This window comes from Gadus macrocephalus, chromosome 11, assembly GCF_031168955.1.
Source record: "Gadus macrocephalus chromosome 11, ASM3116895v1".
NCBI classification, from domain to species: Eukaryota; Metazoa; Chordata; class Actinopteri; order Gadiformes; family Gadidae; genus Gadus; species Gadus macrocephalus.
The window spans coordinates 5,056,974-5,073,488 of record NC_082392.1 but is presented as its reverse complement, the minus strand read 5'-3'; the positions used below and the strand labels follow the sequence as shown (position 1 = coordinate 5,073,488).

Sequence of the window (16,515 nt, the reverse complement as noted above, 5' to 3'; positions counted from 1 at the left end):
ACCAGAAAACGGTACGGTTGCTGTCGATCTATCAACCACCAGGAAACGACTGTGGCTGCTGATCCACTTAACCACCAGCCACGGGGGCCTTCACAGCCTATGTTGTGACCGCAAATAGAAGTTTTGTACACACAAGTATGTGATTCGTAATGCAATAAGGCTTCCTCTAATTTGCTCATTTAACAAGGAGGGAATCATCTAAAAGGGTAACAGTTGGCTGTGTCTGAGATTCATTTCTATTCTGTATTTTTCGGTAGTCAAACAAACCACTTGGCGGGCTAGAACGCGTTGCTTATTGGCTAGATCCCTCTGCATCCGGATTAGAGTTATATCTTCACTAAGGTTCCTCTATTAAAGGCACCCAGTGCAACTTTCGAGGCTTAAAAATAAACATTCAATTTCTAGTCTTTTTTACACGTAGTAAGTTTCAATAACTCCATACCATTACATACCGACATTTAAGCAGCAAAGATGAGACGTCGTTGTGTGGTGAGAACTGATACAAAATCGATAACAACAACAATGCCGCCATTTTCTTTATTTTTTGTAACCTACAATAAATAAAGCAGGCTTCCAGTCAATGGAAAAATTGCTTCTCCCCACCGGCGATTGTTGTTGTTTACGATTTTCTATCAGTTCTCACCACACAACGACGTCTCATCTTTGCTCCTTGAATGTCGATATGTAATGGTATGGAGTTATTGAAACTTACTACGTGTAAAAAAGACTAGAAATTGAATGTTTATTTTTCATTGAATGTTTACATAAAGTTGCACTGGGTGCCTTTAACAAGTTTTATATTTGTCCAATCTTTGTTTTGAGCCCTGGCAACATAACCCCTGCAATTGAACGTCGACGCCTGGGATCACACAGAGAACCCCAGTGCGGGAGGAACTCGCGAAGACAGTGGGTTGGTTCCCATGTTCAGGACACAACGAGCGATATTCCATTGACATGCAGCCTCAAAAAGTATAAAACTCAAAAGTGTGTGTCCCCCCTGTGAGGCTGGAGAACAAGATACAGTCAATGTCGTCGTTTTTAGTTTCAAAGTAAGACCAAATTGTACTCTTTTGCAGAGTCTGACCATATTATTGCTGTTTCACCCTCCACAGGAGTCTACCACTGGGCTACGGGCCGCGAGGTCAGTAGTGAGCATCAGGCTGTTCAATGGAATACAACATGTATCTTTATACTGGGTTCTTTGCTTTTCATAGACTATTTTAATATGTTTCTTATTTAAATATTTTGAGTAAGATTAACCATTTACATAGTACTATGTTCGCATATTTTTTTGCTATCAAGTGTCTCAGGGGATGTGTTTATGAAATGCATTGCAAAATATAAATGGAAACAATGAGTCTGCCTATCGTGGGCCTCCCGTGGCCATTGCGGTTGCTTACAATAAGGAACCTATCTCGCCTTAGGAAAACACTAGGATGTCAGATCAAAGACAGCGCCCTCTAGCCCTACACCGGGGAACAACAATTGTAACACAAGAGGAAGGGGAGCTAAAATATTCACCATCGATGGTCAGTTTGGTTTCATGGAAATCTATATTCTTTCAATAAGGTGCTTTCCTTTACATGTCACGTAAAGTGTTTAATTTTGTTCACATTCTTTTACTCACAAGGCTGTAGGAAGCTACCCTTTCTTTAATAATATTCATATTTTTTTTTGGAGAAACTAAGAATTAAGGCAGAAACAGTTCAGCTACCGTGGCAATGTGTCGTTGTGTAATTTATATGTATTGTTTGTTCAATTGTATATGTAGTTTATTTATATCGGATAGGTAACGATGATGTTTGCATGTGCAGGTCTCAGTTTTGAAATGGATCTGTTTATATAAAAATTATTCATAAAATAAGAACAACCTAAGACATGTATTTGTGTAAGCGTGTCTGTATGTTTACGTGAGTGTGTGTGTTTTAGTATGTGCGTATCTGTGTTGGGTGTAGGACTGTGAAATGTCTTTCAGAGAGTGTGTTGTCGTATGTGTGTATCTGTGTTGTGTGTATGACTGGGAAAGGTCTTTCAGCCTTGATGGGAATCCTATGCTTTCCTTTCAATTACAATTTTCTGAGCTCTTTGAGGAATCCCAAGGCTGGCCCCTGATTTTCTTAGGGACACTAGTGCCACACAGTTTGTGTGTGTGTGTGTGTGTGTGTGTGTGTGTGTGTGTGTAGGTGTGTGTAGGTGTGTGTGTGTGTGTGTGTGTGTGTGTGTGTGTGTGTGTGTGTGTGTGTGTGTGTGTGTGTGTGTGTACGTACAGGTGTTACGTTTGGTTCGTGAACTGTTTCTGTTTGATCCGACGCTGTGACTCTTTAATGTTGAAAGATAAAAGTGGCGTTACTGAATGAGTCTGGCGTCTGCTGAGTGTTCCGAGAGAAAAGGGGGCAAGGGACGGGCCCCACCTGGCGGGGGCCATTTCCCTAATCGTCATGACGACCGTGTCGGGCCCCCGCAGGCCCCTACTGGGCCCCACGCCACGGCTGGCCCCCAACAATACACTGCAACAATACACCCCAAGCGCAGACGCAGTGCATTGTGGGTCGCTATGAAGAGGGACAGGGGGGCGGGGGGGTAGAGTTAGAACACCTGCTCCACGCCGTCTATGCGTTCGGTCCGACAGACTCTCAGAACCAACGAGGACTCAAGATAAGTGTTTGATTCCTAGAGCTGGAGCTGGCTCACCAGCTCGCCACACACCTCGGCTGGCCTCCATGGACATTTGACTGACTTGACAAATTCCTGCCTAAAGAAAGTGAAACCTTCACACGTCACTTTGTCAAACAGTACCTAAATATCTTGTTTCCTACCATAAATATCGCCAGGACAGTCCTACGGCCGAACCATCCTTCAGACTTTGAAACTAATAATAAACGTACATTTGGAAATAATTCAAAGAAAACTTTCGATAAATGTCTTACGTTGACCATCGTAAGTTTAAACATATGATTGAAAATCCTATTTAGATGGAGATGATTCTAAGGTGCCATAAATCTTATTTTTAAATTGGTTCTAATAACACATTGCCTCTCGTATAAAACCACTTGATGATAAGATAAAATATTTCAAGAATAAAATTACACTACTGTACTTTCCTGAATGAAAACAGCAGTAGTTATAAAAAACAGAAAAAGCAAGGTACTATACTTCTTGTATAAACAAAACCTTTATAAAATATATATGCATATTTATATATATAAAAGAAAAACTAAAAAATATTTCTTATATGTTTTTAGTAAATCAAGCAGTTCTAAAATATCTGCTTGGTCGTTTGGAGATTTAGTGAAAAACAACGAAAAGAAAAGTTTTGAAAAGAACGTAAAGAAGGATGAGCAGGCGATGCACCAGAAGAAGAAGAAGAAGAAGAAGAGGAGCGGAACAGGAAACAGGAAGTGAGTGTCTTTAAGAGAAGATGCGGATGGCTTGCGTCACCAGGCTGTGGCACACCGGGCACTCGGGCTGGCTGCGCTCACAGATGCGCACGGCGCACTCCATGCAGAAGAGGTTGTGGCCGCAGGGCACCAGCGCCGCCGTCACCTTGCTCTCAAAGCACGTCATGCAGTCCCGCATGCCAGCCGGCGGGGAGTCCGGCGCCACCATCCTCCCGGGGAACCCCCCCCCGGTGGTGTTGGGCTCGCTGTGGGCCCGGCGCGCGTGGGCGTGGCCCGCGCCCAGGCCGGGGGACAGCCGGGCCAGCGGGGGCAGGCCGCCGAAGCTCTTGGAGCGCTGCTGGGGGAAGAAGGCCACCTGCTTGTCGGGCTCCGCCCAGCTCTGGACCCCGTCCACCCCGAGAAAGGAGCCGCTCTTCTCGCCCGCCACGCCGTCCGGGAAGTTCTGCCGGTAGCTGCTGGCGAGGGGCTTCCGCCCGGCCGCCAGCCCCCCCCACACCTGCTGCAGCCGGCTCTCCAGCACGGGGCTGCCGCCCCCGTCCCCCCCGCCGCCCAGACAGTCGTTCTCGTTGTTGTGGTCGTGCAGGCCGCCGGTGCGGAAGGCGATGTGGGCCTCGATCTCCTCGCGGGCGCGCTCGGCGTTGCCCGGCGAGCCGGTGATCTCGAACACGGGGTCGCGGTCCCGGCTCGGCGTCACGATGTAGGTGCACGTCTGCTGCTGGATGCGCTTGATGGTGGAGCCCTTGGGCCCCACGACCAGGCCCACCACGCGGTAGGGCACCCGCACCTGGATGGTGGTGTGGCCCGGCAGCGGCGCCGGCGGGGACCCGCTGAAGGAGATGCCCAGCTTGTTGCGGGAGGCGCGCAGCATGGAGAAGTGCTCCGCCGCCGAGATGATCTCGCGCCGGGCCAGCGCCACGTCCTCCTTGCGGCCCGTGATGAGGAACACGGGCTCCTCGCCGCGCACCGGCGTCTTGATGTAGGTGTTGGTCTTGGCTCGCAGAGCTTTGATCTTGCAACCTGCAGAGCACACGGCACGCGGTTACACACACACACACACACACACACACACACGTTTATATACACAGGGTTCAACTCACCCACGTTACACTCACCCACATTTATAAAGACACTGTTACACTCAGCCACACAGATAAAGAGCTAAATACACACATGCACACCGTTACACAAACACGCTTTTATACACACAACGTTACACTCACCCACACATATAGATCTAGGTACACACATGCACACCGTTACGGACACACCCACACAGCAACCAGACACTGATATATTCATATACAAATATGCACATAGCGCGCGCGTTACACAAACACATTTACAGGCACTTCTTAGCAAACAGCTCATCATCACACACACACACACGCGCATTTATATCCATTTAGCAAACTTTCCCACAAACATGCACACCTACATTGATATGCACACATACACACAGCACACACCGTTAAGTACATACAGCACACCGTCACACGCATATACACGCCACACCGTCGTATCACACACACGCCATACACACCGACAGTGTGTGGGTGTGTATGGCCAAGTCTACCATGTGTGTCTGAAGCAGAAACTAATATCTACGGTATTATATATGTATGCAATACAATTCCAACAGTGAATGTGCCATAATAATTTGAATGCACAGTGTATAGAATAATTTTTACACTGTATACAGTATACAGTGCATACAGTATATACTGTATTGTTCACGTGATCATTTTAATTTATAGTATATACAGTGTGTATATAATTGACTATATTATATATGCAGTGTATATAAAACATATAGTATATATAGTATAGTGTTTACTGTTTACTGTACTGTCTATATATACAGGATAAACAGATGGAATAAAGAAAGTTTATAGTAGCTGAGTCAGATCTTTTTAAAAGTTCAGGTTTTATAAACGAGAGCCCCTTTAGCTCATTCACAAACAATAGATTTTAATATTTTTTATATAAAACACATCTATCTATGTGATGTGATTAAAACAAGAGACATAGGACAACAACCAATAATTTTTTTATAAAATCCAATAGAAATATGATAAAAAACAAATAAATATGATATCCTTAGATAAATATGATGGAAAACAATAGAAGCACCATAGAAATATGATGAAACCAATAAAAATAGAACAGAAGGAATACGAGACGAATCCGTCTCAGCAGCACGTTGTGTTTCTGTCTCGCGCGTTTCAGACGACAAAGGAAGCAGTGGTCGCGTGCGTCTGGGAGCTGACATTGATGGCGTGGATGTGGGATAATGAGGGGGGTTCTCTAAAATTTAAATGTATTAATCAAATCGGAGTCGATCAGTAAATAACCATCTATTCCTATGTTAGGGACGCACATGAAGCTGGAATAGTGTAGCAGAGGGTGTGTGTGTGTGTGTGTGTGTGTGTGTGTGTGTTGGGGGGGGGGGGGGGGGGACCACCACTCCCTTTTCTTTGTCAATAACACCAGACTCTCACACACAATAACACCACCACTAACACACACCTTAGCCATATAACACACACACAGCCCTCAACCACTTAAACACCACCACACATCATCCTATCTGTGCAGTAACTTTAGCAGACTGGAGCTCCGGGGGACCGGGGAGACCTTACCTTGCCGCCCCACTATCTCGGCCACATGTTCAGAGCTGGGCACCGGCACGCATTCCGTGATGTTGCAGCCCCGTCCCTTGTTGCTGTCCCCGACGGGGGAGGGCGGGCTGTCGTACAGGGCGCTTAGCTTCCCCTTCCCGGGCAGCAGCAGACCCGCCAGGTTATTGTTGTTGTTGCTCCGGTCCTGGAGCCCGGGGTTGGGGGCTCCTCCGTCCCCCTCGCCCTCCCCGAGACCCAGCAGGGACAGCTGGCCCAGCGCGACCCGCAGCGCCCGCCGCGATTCGTCCTCCTCCTCCTCTTCGTCGGGCGGAACCAGCAGAGCCGACGCGTCGCTCCCGTAACCGGCGGCCAGATCCGCGCCGTAGCCGCCGCCGCTTTTCTCCATGATCCCCGCTAGCACCAGCAGGCTCGGCATGGCTGAACAAAGACTGAGACAAAGACGAGGAGCAGAGCGGAGAAAGAGCGCCGTGCCGCCTCCTCCTCCTCCCAACCAACTCCCCCTCTGCGCTAGTCCCTCCCACCGCCCTCCCCTCCTCTCCTACTCTCCCACCACCCCCTCCTCTCCCGGGCTCCCTAGACCAGGCGGGACAAGGGGCCGTCTGCTCGGGGCTGGTCTCGGCGGGGCTTCTCGGTCCTACCTGGGTCTCTTCTTGCTAGCTGGGCCTCCTCCTCACCCCCGTTATGCCTACCCTGGTCTCCTTCTCTTCTCCTGTAGGTCTACCGTCTGTAGCATCTCTCAGTCAGCCGGAGGACACAGTGGCGACATCTTTAATGATTACATTATATGGGCATTCTTGTGCAAGGAGACTATTATATAACTTGTTGGCTGTAGCTAAAGGTTGTTCATCTTAATATTTAAATGATGTTATCTGACTCAATTGATTGCCCTACCAACTTTAGAAAATGGAGCAACTTTTGAGCAGAAAACTGTCCGCCTGCTGCGCGTCCACGCGGCGCAGTATCGCGTTGTTGCCGCGGCGACGCTGCGCATGGTGGCGCGGGATCAGTGCAGAGATTTTGCGTTGGAGTTAGCTTAGCATGCAACGTCGGCGTGGAGAGGTCTGGGGCTGGTTAGCAGCCATTAGCTTAGCTTCCCGTCAACGATGCTCGTACATTCACCATGTGAACAAAGGAGCGCGCGGCTCGTCTGGTGCTCAACAGCCTCCCCGAGATGTCCTCGACACAAGCCACGCCTGATGGCGCCACAATAACACAAAGACAATCATATTAAACATAAATAACATAAAGACAATCATAATAATGATAAACGAAACAACAACTATAATATCAATCATCACTTACACAAAGACAATTATGATAAACAATAAATAATAATGATCTTACATGATAATAACTAGTTTATAACGATACATAGCCTAACGATTACTAATATATTATGCTAATTAACAACTATAATCACATATTGACAACTAATCAATAATAAGATCCTTGTGAATTCAGTGCAGTCCCTTTGGGTAAAAGTTATCTATATTTTTTTCCACAATTAAGATCAAAACACAACTCAACATCCCTTGATAAAATCATAATGAATAATATTACAAATTGTGATAATATGATAATTCCACATGCAGCGATGACACATGTAGCGATGATGTCATGTGCATGATGACGTCACATGATTATGTCATAGGGAACCAGTCGTGATTTCGTAGAAAAGACAGGGCTCACTCGATGATTCTACTGACAGTATGACAGACAGGCAGGCAGGGAGACAGAAAGGCAGGTAGACAGTAAGAAACAGGTGACTTCATATTTTTTCCCAGCTATTAGGTCATCTCTTGTTCTCACGTTACTTGTTCTCTCTCTCTCTCTCTCTCTCTCTCCCTCTCCCTCTCCCTCTCCCTCTCTCTCTCTCTCTCTCTCTCTCTCTCTCTCTCTCTCTCTCTCTCTCTCTCTCTCTCTCTCTCTCTCTCTCTCTCTCTCTCTCTCTCTCTCTCTCTCTCTCTCTAGTGCTGAGTGGTGAGGGTGACCTCACTCTAAGATTAAAATGAAATATTTATGTTTCCATCAACCATTATATATATTAATATATAACTACGACGTATAGACATTAGGCTAATAAAACAATAAAAGCGCTGTTGTAGAGAATAACACTTGGACACGGTAGGCTAGCCTTAGCCCCGGCTCTGTCTATTGTAAATACCTTAATTGATTTGGGTTGAACTGGTTAAGTTTACTCACTCAATATAAGTCACCAATATATACTTATATAAATGTTTTTTGAAATGTATTCAAAATACGACGTTTAATTTAGGCCGATAAATAAATACCTCAGCGGACGCTAGGGGGCTGTTGTTTAGTCCAGGTGACGGCGGTCTGAAATAATTCATAATTAAAAGCCTTATAACACTGCCAGGTTACTTCTGTTGACCTAATATGAAGAAAAGGTCTGCTAATACTCACAGACTCCATGGACTAGACGTGAACTCCCTATAAACCTAAAGATACGGGTCTTAGGTGAGTTTCTGGATGTTGGCTCAAATGTAGGCCTATTTAGCGGAGACAAGGCCGAGATTTTGTCTGGTTAAGATAAGATTCAATAAGTTAGTATTAATCTTAATAATGCAGAGGGAATATAGTATATGGCTGTGAGGTTGCTGTTGTAGTAACCTAAAATGAATGTCATTTACAGACGGCGAATTTGAGTATTCTGTGGCATGCCAAGGAATGTGCTGACAGGTCAGGCTGTATATTGATGTGTGTTCAGGTGTTCATTGATGTAGGTGTACAGGTTCCACGGTATTGAAGTATTTTCAGGTGATGTAGGACTACAAATTCAGCGGCGTTGATGTGCTGGATTGTGTTTGTTTGTTTGGGAGTGTGCGTGTTTCCTTCTCTGGCCGACAGGGGGCGCGGTTGCTCTGTTAATATTTCTCAGATTTTTATCTCCATAGGCTAATATATATATATATATATATATATATATATATATATATATATTTTATATATGTATCTATATATATATATATATATATATATATAACACACTATATACCATAGATGTATAACACGAATTACATATATGCCATATTTATAACAAGGATTATATCTACCATATATGTATAACAAGAACTCTGTATACCATTTAAAAGCAATGAAGGGAATGGCATCATGACAAGAATACGTAACACTCTTGTTTGTCTGTAGTAATACTAGTTTTAATACTGTGTGATTTATGTAGTAGCCTACTACATTGACGTGTGTGTGTGTGTGTGTGTGTGTGTGTGTGTGTGTGTGTGTGTGTGTGTGTGTGTGTGTGTGACCCTGACTCCTCCTCCTGTGTATTTTTTCCCTTTTTCCCCTCCCGCTCTCGCTGTCAATCCTCCTCCCCCTTTTTCGCTGTCACCTCTCTCACTCCCTCTCTCTTCAGCCGGACTGACTCCTCCACCAGTCGAGGATAGCTCTGCTGACACAAGGTACGTTTGTCTGTGTATGGAATGCGTATATGTGGGTGTGTTTGTGTGTGTGTGTGTGTGTGTTTGTCTTTTTATCTTTCTTTTCTCTCTCTCTTTCTTTAACATTCTAGTTCTCGCTCTCTTTCTCTCTTAGTTCTCTCTCTCTTTCTAGTTCTTTCTAGTTCTTTCTCTTTCCCTTTCTAGTTCTCTCTCTATCTAGCATCCCTTTCTAGTTCTTCAAGTTCTCTCCCTTTTTCTCTTCCAATTTCTCTTTCTCTTTCTAGTTCTCTCTCTGTCTCAGTCTCTGTCTTTCTCTTTCTCTTTCTCTCAGTGTCACTCTGTGTCTCTCTCTCTCTCTCTCTCTCTCTCTCTCTCTCTCTCTCTCTCTCTCTCTCTCTCTCTCTCTCTCTCTCTCTCTCTCTCTCTCTCTCTCTCTCTCTCTCTCTCTCTCTCTCTCTCTGTCTGGTTAGGGTTACATGGTTCGGAATGACGTCGGTCTAATTTTAGATATTGTTTTGTAGTTTAAAATATTTCCATTGGAATGGGTATTCTAGTTTTATGTGGTTTGCACCTTACAAGTTGGTTGTAAACAAATTCTACTGTCTACTGTCTAATACCTTATGTATACTATAGTTCTATAGTGTAATGATGTACTGTGTACTTCCTCCAAATACATGGTTTATAGTGTAGTTCTATACCTGTAGTCTAATGTATGGTTCTTTCTAGTACATGGTGCATACTATAGTGTTCTTGTCCACTGTTTGTTTCTGTCTAATATCTGGTTTATAGTTTGTTACTATAGCGTGAGGGTCTAATGTATGGTTCTGTCTAGTACCTGGTACATACTAATGGTCTTATGTGTGCTTCTTTCTCATATTTATCCTCTACTATAGTCCTATAGTGCAATTGTCTACTGTGTGCTTCTGTCATATACTTCTTAGAATATAGTGTAATGGTTTTTGGTATCTGGTTTGTAATGTCTTATGGAGGTCAAATGTTGACCCTAAGTTGGTGTGCAAAGTCTCACATGCACTTCTAATAGATAGGAGGAATGTAAGGGTCTTTGAAGTACCAGCAGGATTAACCATCATGCACTTGGGCTGAACGTCTAGCATGTCTCTGGGTTAGCTACCTGATAGTGTACACATATATATTATATTCACGTGATTTCTCATTTCCCGCCAGTCTTCCCCGTCCCATCTCGTCGAGCCGCTGTCCCGTTACCATGGAAACCCCGATCCAGAAGCGAAGCGGGCGCGAGTCCAGCGGGCGCGAGTCCGGCGGGCGCATGCGGTCGCCGGCGCGCATCACACGGCTGCAGGAGAAGGAGGACCTCTGCAACCTCAACGACCGGCTGGCGGTCTACATCGACAAGGTGCGCTCGCTGGAGTCTGAGAACGCCGGGCTGCGGATGCGCGTCATGGAGTCGGACATGGAGGTGACCCACCAGCTGTCCGGGGTGAAGGTCGCCTATGAGACGGAGCTGGCGGACGCTCGCAAGACCCTGGACCAGGTGGCCCGGGAGCGCGCCCCGCATCGAGCTGGAGCTGGGCAAGATCAGGGAGGAGCACACGGAGCTCAAAGCCAGGTAGGAGCAGCACCTCAGGGACTAGCAACGCACCTGTAGTCCAGCAACTCAGGCACTAAGAACAGACTATCCCATCAGGGACTAGCAACACACCTGTAGTTCAGCAACTCAGGCACTAAGAACAGACTATCCCATCAGGGACTAGCAACACACCTGTAGTCCAGCAACTCAGGCACTAAGAACAGACTATCACCTCAGGGACTAGCAACGCACCTGTAGTCCAGCAACTCAGGCACTAAGAACAGACTATCCCATCAGGGACTAGCGACGCACCTGTAGTCCAGCAACTCAGGCACTAAGAACAGACTATCCCATCAGGGACTAGCGACGCACCTGTAGCCCACACTACTTTGTCCCAGGTAGAAAAAAGGAACTAGGGGCAAACCTGTCATCCAGGTTAACCTGGACCCCAGGTGAACAGGAAGTGGATCACACTATCGCCCAGGTGAGCATCAATTAGTTCCACACCTGTAGATCAGATAAAGAGGAAGCTGGCACACAGCATAAGAAAAACCAGATTCAACATTTTTGGTTGATTATGCAGTGGCATGTTGCTGGTTAGGTGTGTATATACAAGGTGGATCAGATGGTTATATGATGGAGCTGGATGGAGCTCAGTGGGTTTAGCTCTAGAGAAAGTGCAGAGAAGGACTGAAGGCATAGTTATGCTTCCACGTCGACACAACTCAAGGGGGTTTACGGACCCCTTACGTCGTTGCGGACCCTCCTCGGTTGCGTCCACCGCAAGGGCCTGACGTGCGCCTCCCAAAATGTGTCACCTTGCGTCGAGGCGAAGTTGCAGCAAGGGCTGTGATTGGTCGGCTCACTAACAACCGGACGCAGAAACAGAACAGGGTCACGACTGCGTCGAAAGCGTCTGCGTGTTCATTGCGTTGCGTCGACGTGGAACCGTAATCAGCCCTTTAGTCTGTACCAACAGGGCTAATGGAGTAGAGGTGTCACATTCCTGCGAGGGAGAACAGGAGGGGTGGAGTAAAACACTAGAGCTGAGGTAAAACTGGAGGGGTGGGGTAGGACAGGAGGGCTGCGGTAGAGCATTAGGAATGGGTAGATTAGGAGCGCTTGGTACTGGGCAGAGTGCTAGTATCACACCTCCTGCCGCTGTTGGGCGGTGACTCATAGACCAAACACACTCCGCCTTTCCTCAACTGCTACGTCTGTCCCAGGCATGCGGTATCCTGTCTAACGAAAGGACGTAGCCATTTAGCATCGCCTGGCTGCTTGACAAGGGCATCTTCAACTATTTCGCCCCGGGAGCTAGTTGTTGCCACGGTTAGTTAGTCATGATGCTAACAGCTAGGAAGTGTCATTGGGAGCTTAGTGGTGATGCTAATGGCTAGAAGTTATCATGCTAGCTGATGGGCTGACTCTAGCAGTAGCTGGGCTAGCATCCACCGGTGGCCGTGCGGTATGAGGATGTAATGCTAGCTGCAGTACAGCACCTGGCAGAGACAGACTTGTATCCGCCTAGTCCACAACTGTTGACAGTACCGACACACTTGCACGGCAGCATATTTGTGGTGTTGAAACGGCGCAGCCTATCTAAAGAATGTCCTAATGGGAAGACGATAAGTGGTATCTTGGAATTTAGATCGACGAGGTATAATTTAGATAAGATTATGGATTTTTAGATAAAATGATGTAATTAAGATTAAGATTAAGGGTTATATAGTTACTTACGATCACACCTACAAAGCTCGAATAGCAGGTATTAGGTGTGTATTGTGTCAGTGGTGAGGTATGTTGGTGTGAAATAGTGTGATGTATGTTGGTTTAACACTGAACGACAGGTCAGGGTGTGGTCGACGATTTTTTTGTGGCAGAGCTTTTGTGTTTTCAGGCCAGCTGTGAAGGTGAACATTTCCATCTTCTATTTGACATGCAAACAAAGCAAGGTGTAGCTAGCAGGTGCTGAGAGGAGGGACTTCTGGGTGGAGGCTGGTTAAATCTGGTTGGGGTTGAGAGGAAGGACCTTTGGGTGGAGGCTGGTTAAATCTGGTTGGTGTTTAGAGGAAGGACTTCTGGGTGGAGGCTGGTTCAATCTAGTTGGTGTTTAGAGGAAGGACTTCTGGGTGGAGGCTGGCTAAATCTGGTTTGTCGACGCTCCATGTTTGGTTGCCATGGAGCTCAGGAATCTTGGCTGGTCCTTGCTTATCTCCAGAGACAGGAAATGGATCCATATCAAGGTTCATGGTTAGCAGTTAGCAAAACACACCAAACTAGTTGACCAACTCACAATAGCACGCGTACCTTAATACTGGTACACTTTGTACACTTTCAGTTCAACTGCCCGGGGTGTTTAAGGGGGCTGTTACAACAGCTGTATGCATGCAGTACCGTTTGCACACAACTGTTGAGCCCGGAGTGCCTGTGTCAGTTGGTGGGGGGGGGGGGGGGGGGGGGGCTTGGTGGGTGGTCTTTGGACAGTAGTCTGTTGCCCAGTCAAGCTCCAAGCAGTCTCAAGCTGCTACACGTCTTCTAACTGATCCACACTTGTGAATAACGTTCAGCCACTCTCTCTACAGGATTTTATTAATCCAGCTACTTATTTATAATTTATATTTAACTATGCATTTATTTATTTAGTTTTTTAATAATCCATCACTTTTTTACGTATCTAATTTGAATGGGATCCTGCAATGCTCTTTTCTCTGAAAGGTGGTTCAACATGCTTTTGTGAATTCATGGTTTGAATAGGAAAGCATAAACCGGCTCTCCCTTTGGCGCTCAGGTGTGGCTGTGGGAGGGGCTAGAAGTGTGGGTGTGGGAGGGGCTATAGGTGTGGCTGTGGGAGGGGCTAGAAGTGCGGCTGTGGGAGGAGCAACAGTTGTGGCTGTGGGAGGGGCAACAGGTGTGGCTGTGGGAGGGGCTAGAAGTGTGGCTGTGGGAGGGGCTAGAAGTGTGGCTGTGGGAGGAGCAACAGGTGTTGCTGTGGGAGGGGCAACAGGTGTGGCTGTGGGAGGGGCTATAGGGGTGGCTGTGGGAGGAGCAACAGGTGTGGCAGTGGGAGGGGCAACAGGTGTGGCAGTGGGAGGGGCTACAGGTGTGGCAGTGGGAGGGGCTTAATGTTTCCATGGCTGTTGTTTCCATGGCTGTTGATATTGAAAGGCACTATCAACAGTCCTTTGGATCCAGACAACTGCTAGTAGGCAGCGGGTCTAGAATTTCAATCACACACACACACACACACACACACACACACACACACACACACACACACACACACACACACACACACACACACACAGAGAGAGAACAATGGAAAGAAAGAAAATGGGGAGAGGGCAAGTCGGGAGAGAGACAGGGAAAGTGGGGAATGGGGAGGGGATAGATAATTCAAGGTCTCTTGCTAACATGGGTGTGCCCAAAGCATGACCATGCGGTGGGTTATGTAAGTTCTGTTTGATTCCGTCTTCTCCCAAACTTTATGATTGAAACAGGCTGCTGTTTGGAACAGCCGGAATGTGGAAGTGCCTCGAGTCGGAGAGTAGAGAGTTAACCAGAACACTGGGAACTCTGTGTGGCTCCAGTTTCATTAGACAATGAGAGGAAAGCTTTGCAAAGAGTCACTGGAAAATATTCCTACACTTTACGTTTAACAACCTCCGTCCTGCAGCATACCCTGAGTAATAAACAGAGGAATGTTTCTGTCGTCCACTTCAATACTAGCTACTCCAAGCCTCAGCTACCCCATTCCAAATCTCCAACCTCTCTGTTGACAATGCCTGCAGTATGCATTAAACCTGTTGCTAATACTTCGAATACATGAGATATTATCCATATACCTTCTATACTACAGATTATCTTGGCTTGGCTTCACACGTCCACACTAGAGTATTGGGTCGGCACTTTCTGGTTTTAGCTCTTCTGTGTGCGGGGAAAGCATGTCCACAGCTGGTTCAGATTGAAATGGTCTTTTACCAATAAAGGTTCACCATTCAGTGCTAGACCCTCACAGTATAAATCCTGGCAGAAGTGATTTCATTATTTCTATAATCTATTTTACATTCAGTTACGGCTCTGTTTGCTTTCCTGTGCAGATTATGGATGGGGCGTATTAACTCTAGTATCCATCAACGGCCATAATGTCTTGGTGCCAACCGCATAATGTCTTGGTGTTAACCCCCATAATGTCTTAGTTTCAGCCCTCATTATGTCTTGATGCACACCCATTGATAATGTCTTACTTTCTACAAATCCAGTGATAAGGTCTCAGTATATTCTATTGTAGTGTAATGTTGTGAGGCAAAAGTATAAAGACAATGTTATAGATGTTACGACCGATGTTATTCCCGCTCTTAAAGGGAGCAGAATTCCCCTTCCTTAGCTAGATGTTTAACCAGTGACTCATCCCTACGAGACAAAGCAGGCTACACATTCACAGCAGCTTCTGTTCCCTCAGGACAGGAGATGACAAACGAACATGTGACAGCCGCAAGCGTTCTGAACTCAGAACATTGGACATCCTACGTTGTTTCTCTTAGCAGCTTCTCATGCCTCAATGGTTAACCTAGTATGCTAGGCTATAGGCTAGCAGTCTGGTGTCTATATGCCAGCAGGCTAAAGGCTAATGACCAGCCTGATGTCAATATACTAGCAGGGTCAAGGATAGTAGACTGGTGTCTTTATGCTATAAGGTTAGGGGTGAAGATTATTGGATCAATATGATAGCAGCAGTCTGATTTATTTATATATAAATGCCAGCAGAAATGGGGCTAGAAAGTCTGAAGTCTAGCAGGGTTGCTAACAGTCTGGTGTCTTTATAATAGTAAGATAAAGGCCAAGGATCTGTCAGTCTATGTGCCAGCGGGCTCCTGTCCTAAGCGCTAAACTGTTCTGTAGCCCGGGCTGAGGCTAGCAGCCTGCTAGTTGCCCAAACACTCAGGGAATGTTTTGAGGTGTGTTTTGTTAAGTAATGTTTGTAGGTGTGCAGGAATGTGTGAGTGGGTTTTATAGTTTGATAGTTTGGTCTAATAGTAGTGTTCTGTCTTCAAACAGAACCGTGTGTGTGTGTGTGTGTGTGTGTGTGTGTGTGTGTGTGTGTGTGTGTGTGTGTGTGTGTGTGTGTGTGTGTGTGTGTGTGTGTGTGTGTGTGTGTGTGTGTGTGTGTGTGTGTGTGTGTGTGTGTGGTAGCAGATGTTTGTTGTTCTTGTGTAGAAAGGGGCCCCTAGAAAATATCACAATGCCCTTCACATTAAAAGTCCCCAGTGTTATCTCACTCCATTAGGGTAGTCCCTTCACATTAAGAGCGTGGTTGTTGTCTCCTGTCCAGGAACGGTAAGAAGGAGTCCGATCTGGAGGCGGCGCTGCTGCGTCTCAGGGACCTGGAGGCTCTGTTCAACTCTAAGGAAGCCTCGCTGGCCACCGCCCTGGCCGAGAAACGATCCCTGGAGGCCCTGGTCAAGGACCTCAGTGCCCAGCTGGCCAAGGTAGGACCTACGATCCTAGGTACC

At 46.5% G+C, this 16,515-nt stretch overlaps 2 protein-coding genes across 2 annotated transcripts in view; one reads left to right on the top strand and one right to left on the bottom strand.

The window, feature by feature from the left end:
• Positions 1-1,235: 1,235 nt before the first annotated feature.
• Positions 1,236-6,554, bottom strand: mex3a (mex-3 RNA binding family member A). The gene is made up of 3 exons (XM_060066139.1): positions 6,038-6,554; positions 2,734-4,415; positions 1,236-2,676 (listed from the first exon to the last, which is right to left on the bottom strand). The coding sequence occupies exons 1-2, from the start codon at positions 6,450-6,452 to the stop codon at positions 3,409-3,411; spliced, it is 1,422 nt and encodes a 473-aa protein (XP_059922122.1). The 5' UTR covers positions 6,453-6,554; the 3' UTR covers positions 1,236-2,676; positions 2,734-3,408.
• A 2,874-nt stretch (positions 6,555-9,428) lies between these two features.
• LOC132468211 (lamin-A-like) overlaps positions 9,429-16,515 on the top strand; it is a 13,916-nt gene continuing 6,829 nt past the window's right edge. The window contains 4 exon segments of the mRNA XM_060065925.1: positions 9,429-9,474; positions 10,639-10,984; positions 10,986-11,041; positions 16,335-16,491. Of these exon segments, the coding sequence (XP_059921908.1) occupies positions 10,679-10,984; positions 10,986-11,041; positions 16,335-16,491 (519 nt within the window). The 5' untranslated portion in view covers positions 9,429-9,474; positions 10,639-10,678.

Coding starts and splice junctions, on each gene's coding strand:
- mex3a (XM_060066139.1), bottom strand. CDS start 6,452: ATGCCGAGCCTGCTGGTGCTAGCGGGGATCATGGAGAAAAGCGGCGGC. Junction 4,416..6,037: donor CGAGATAGTGGGGCGGCAAG/GTAAGGTCTCCC, acceptor TGTGCTCTGCAG/GTTGCAAGATCAAAGCTCTG.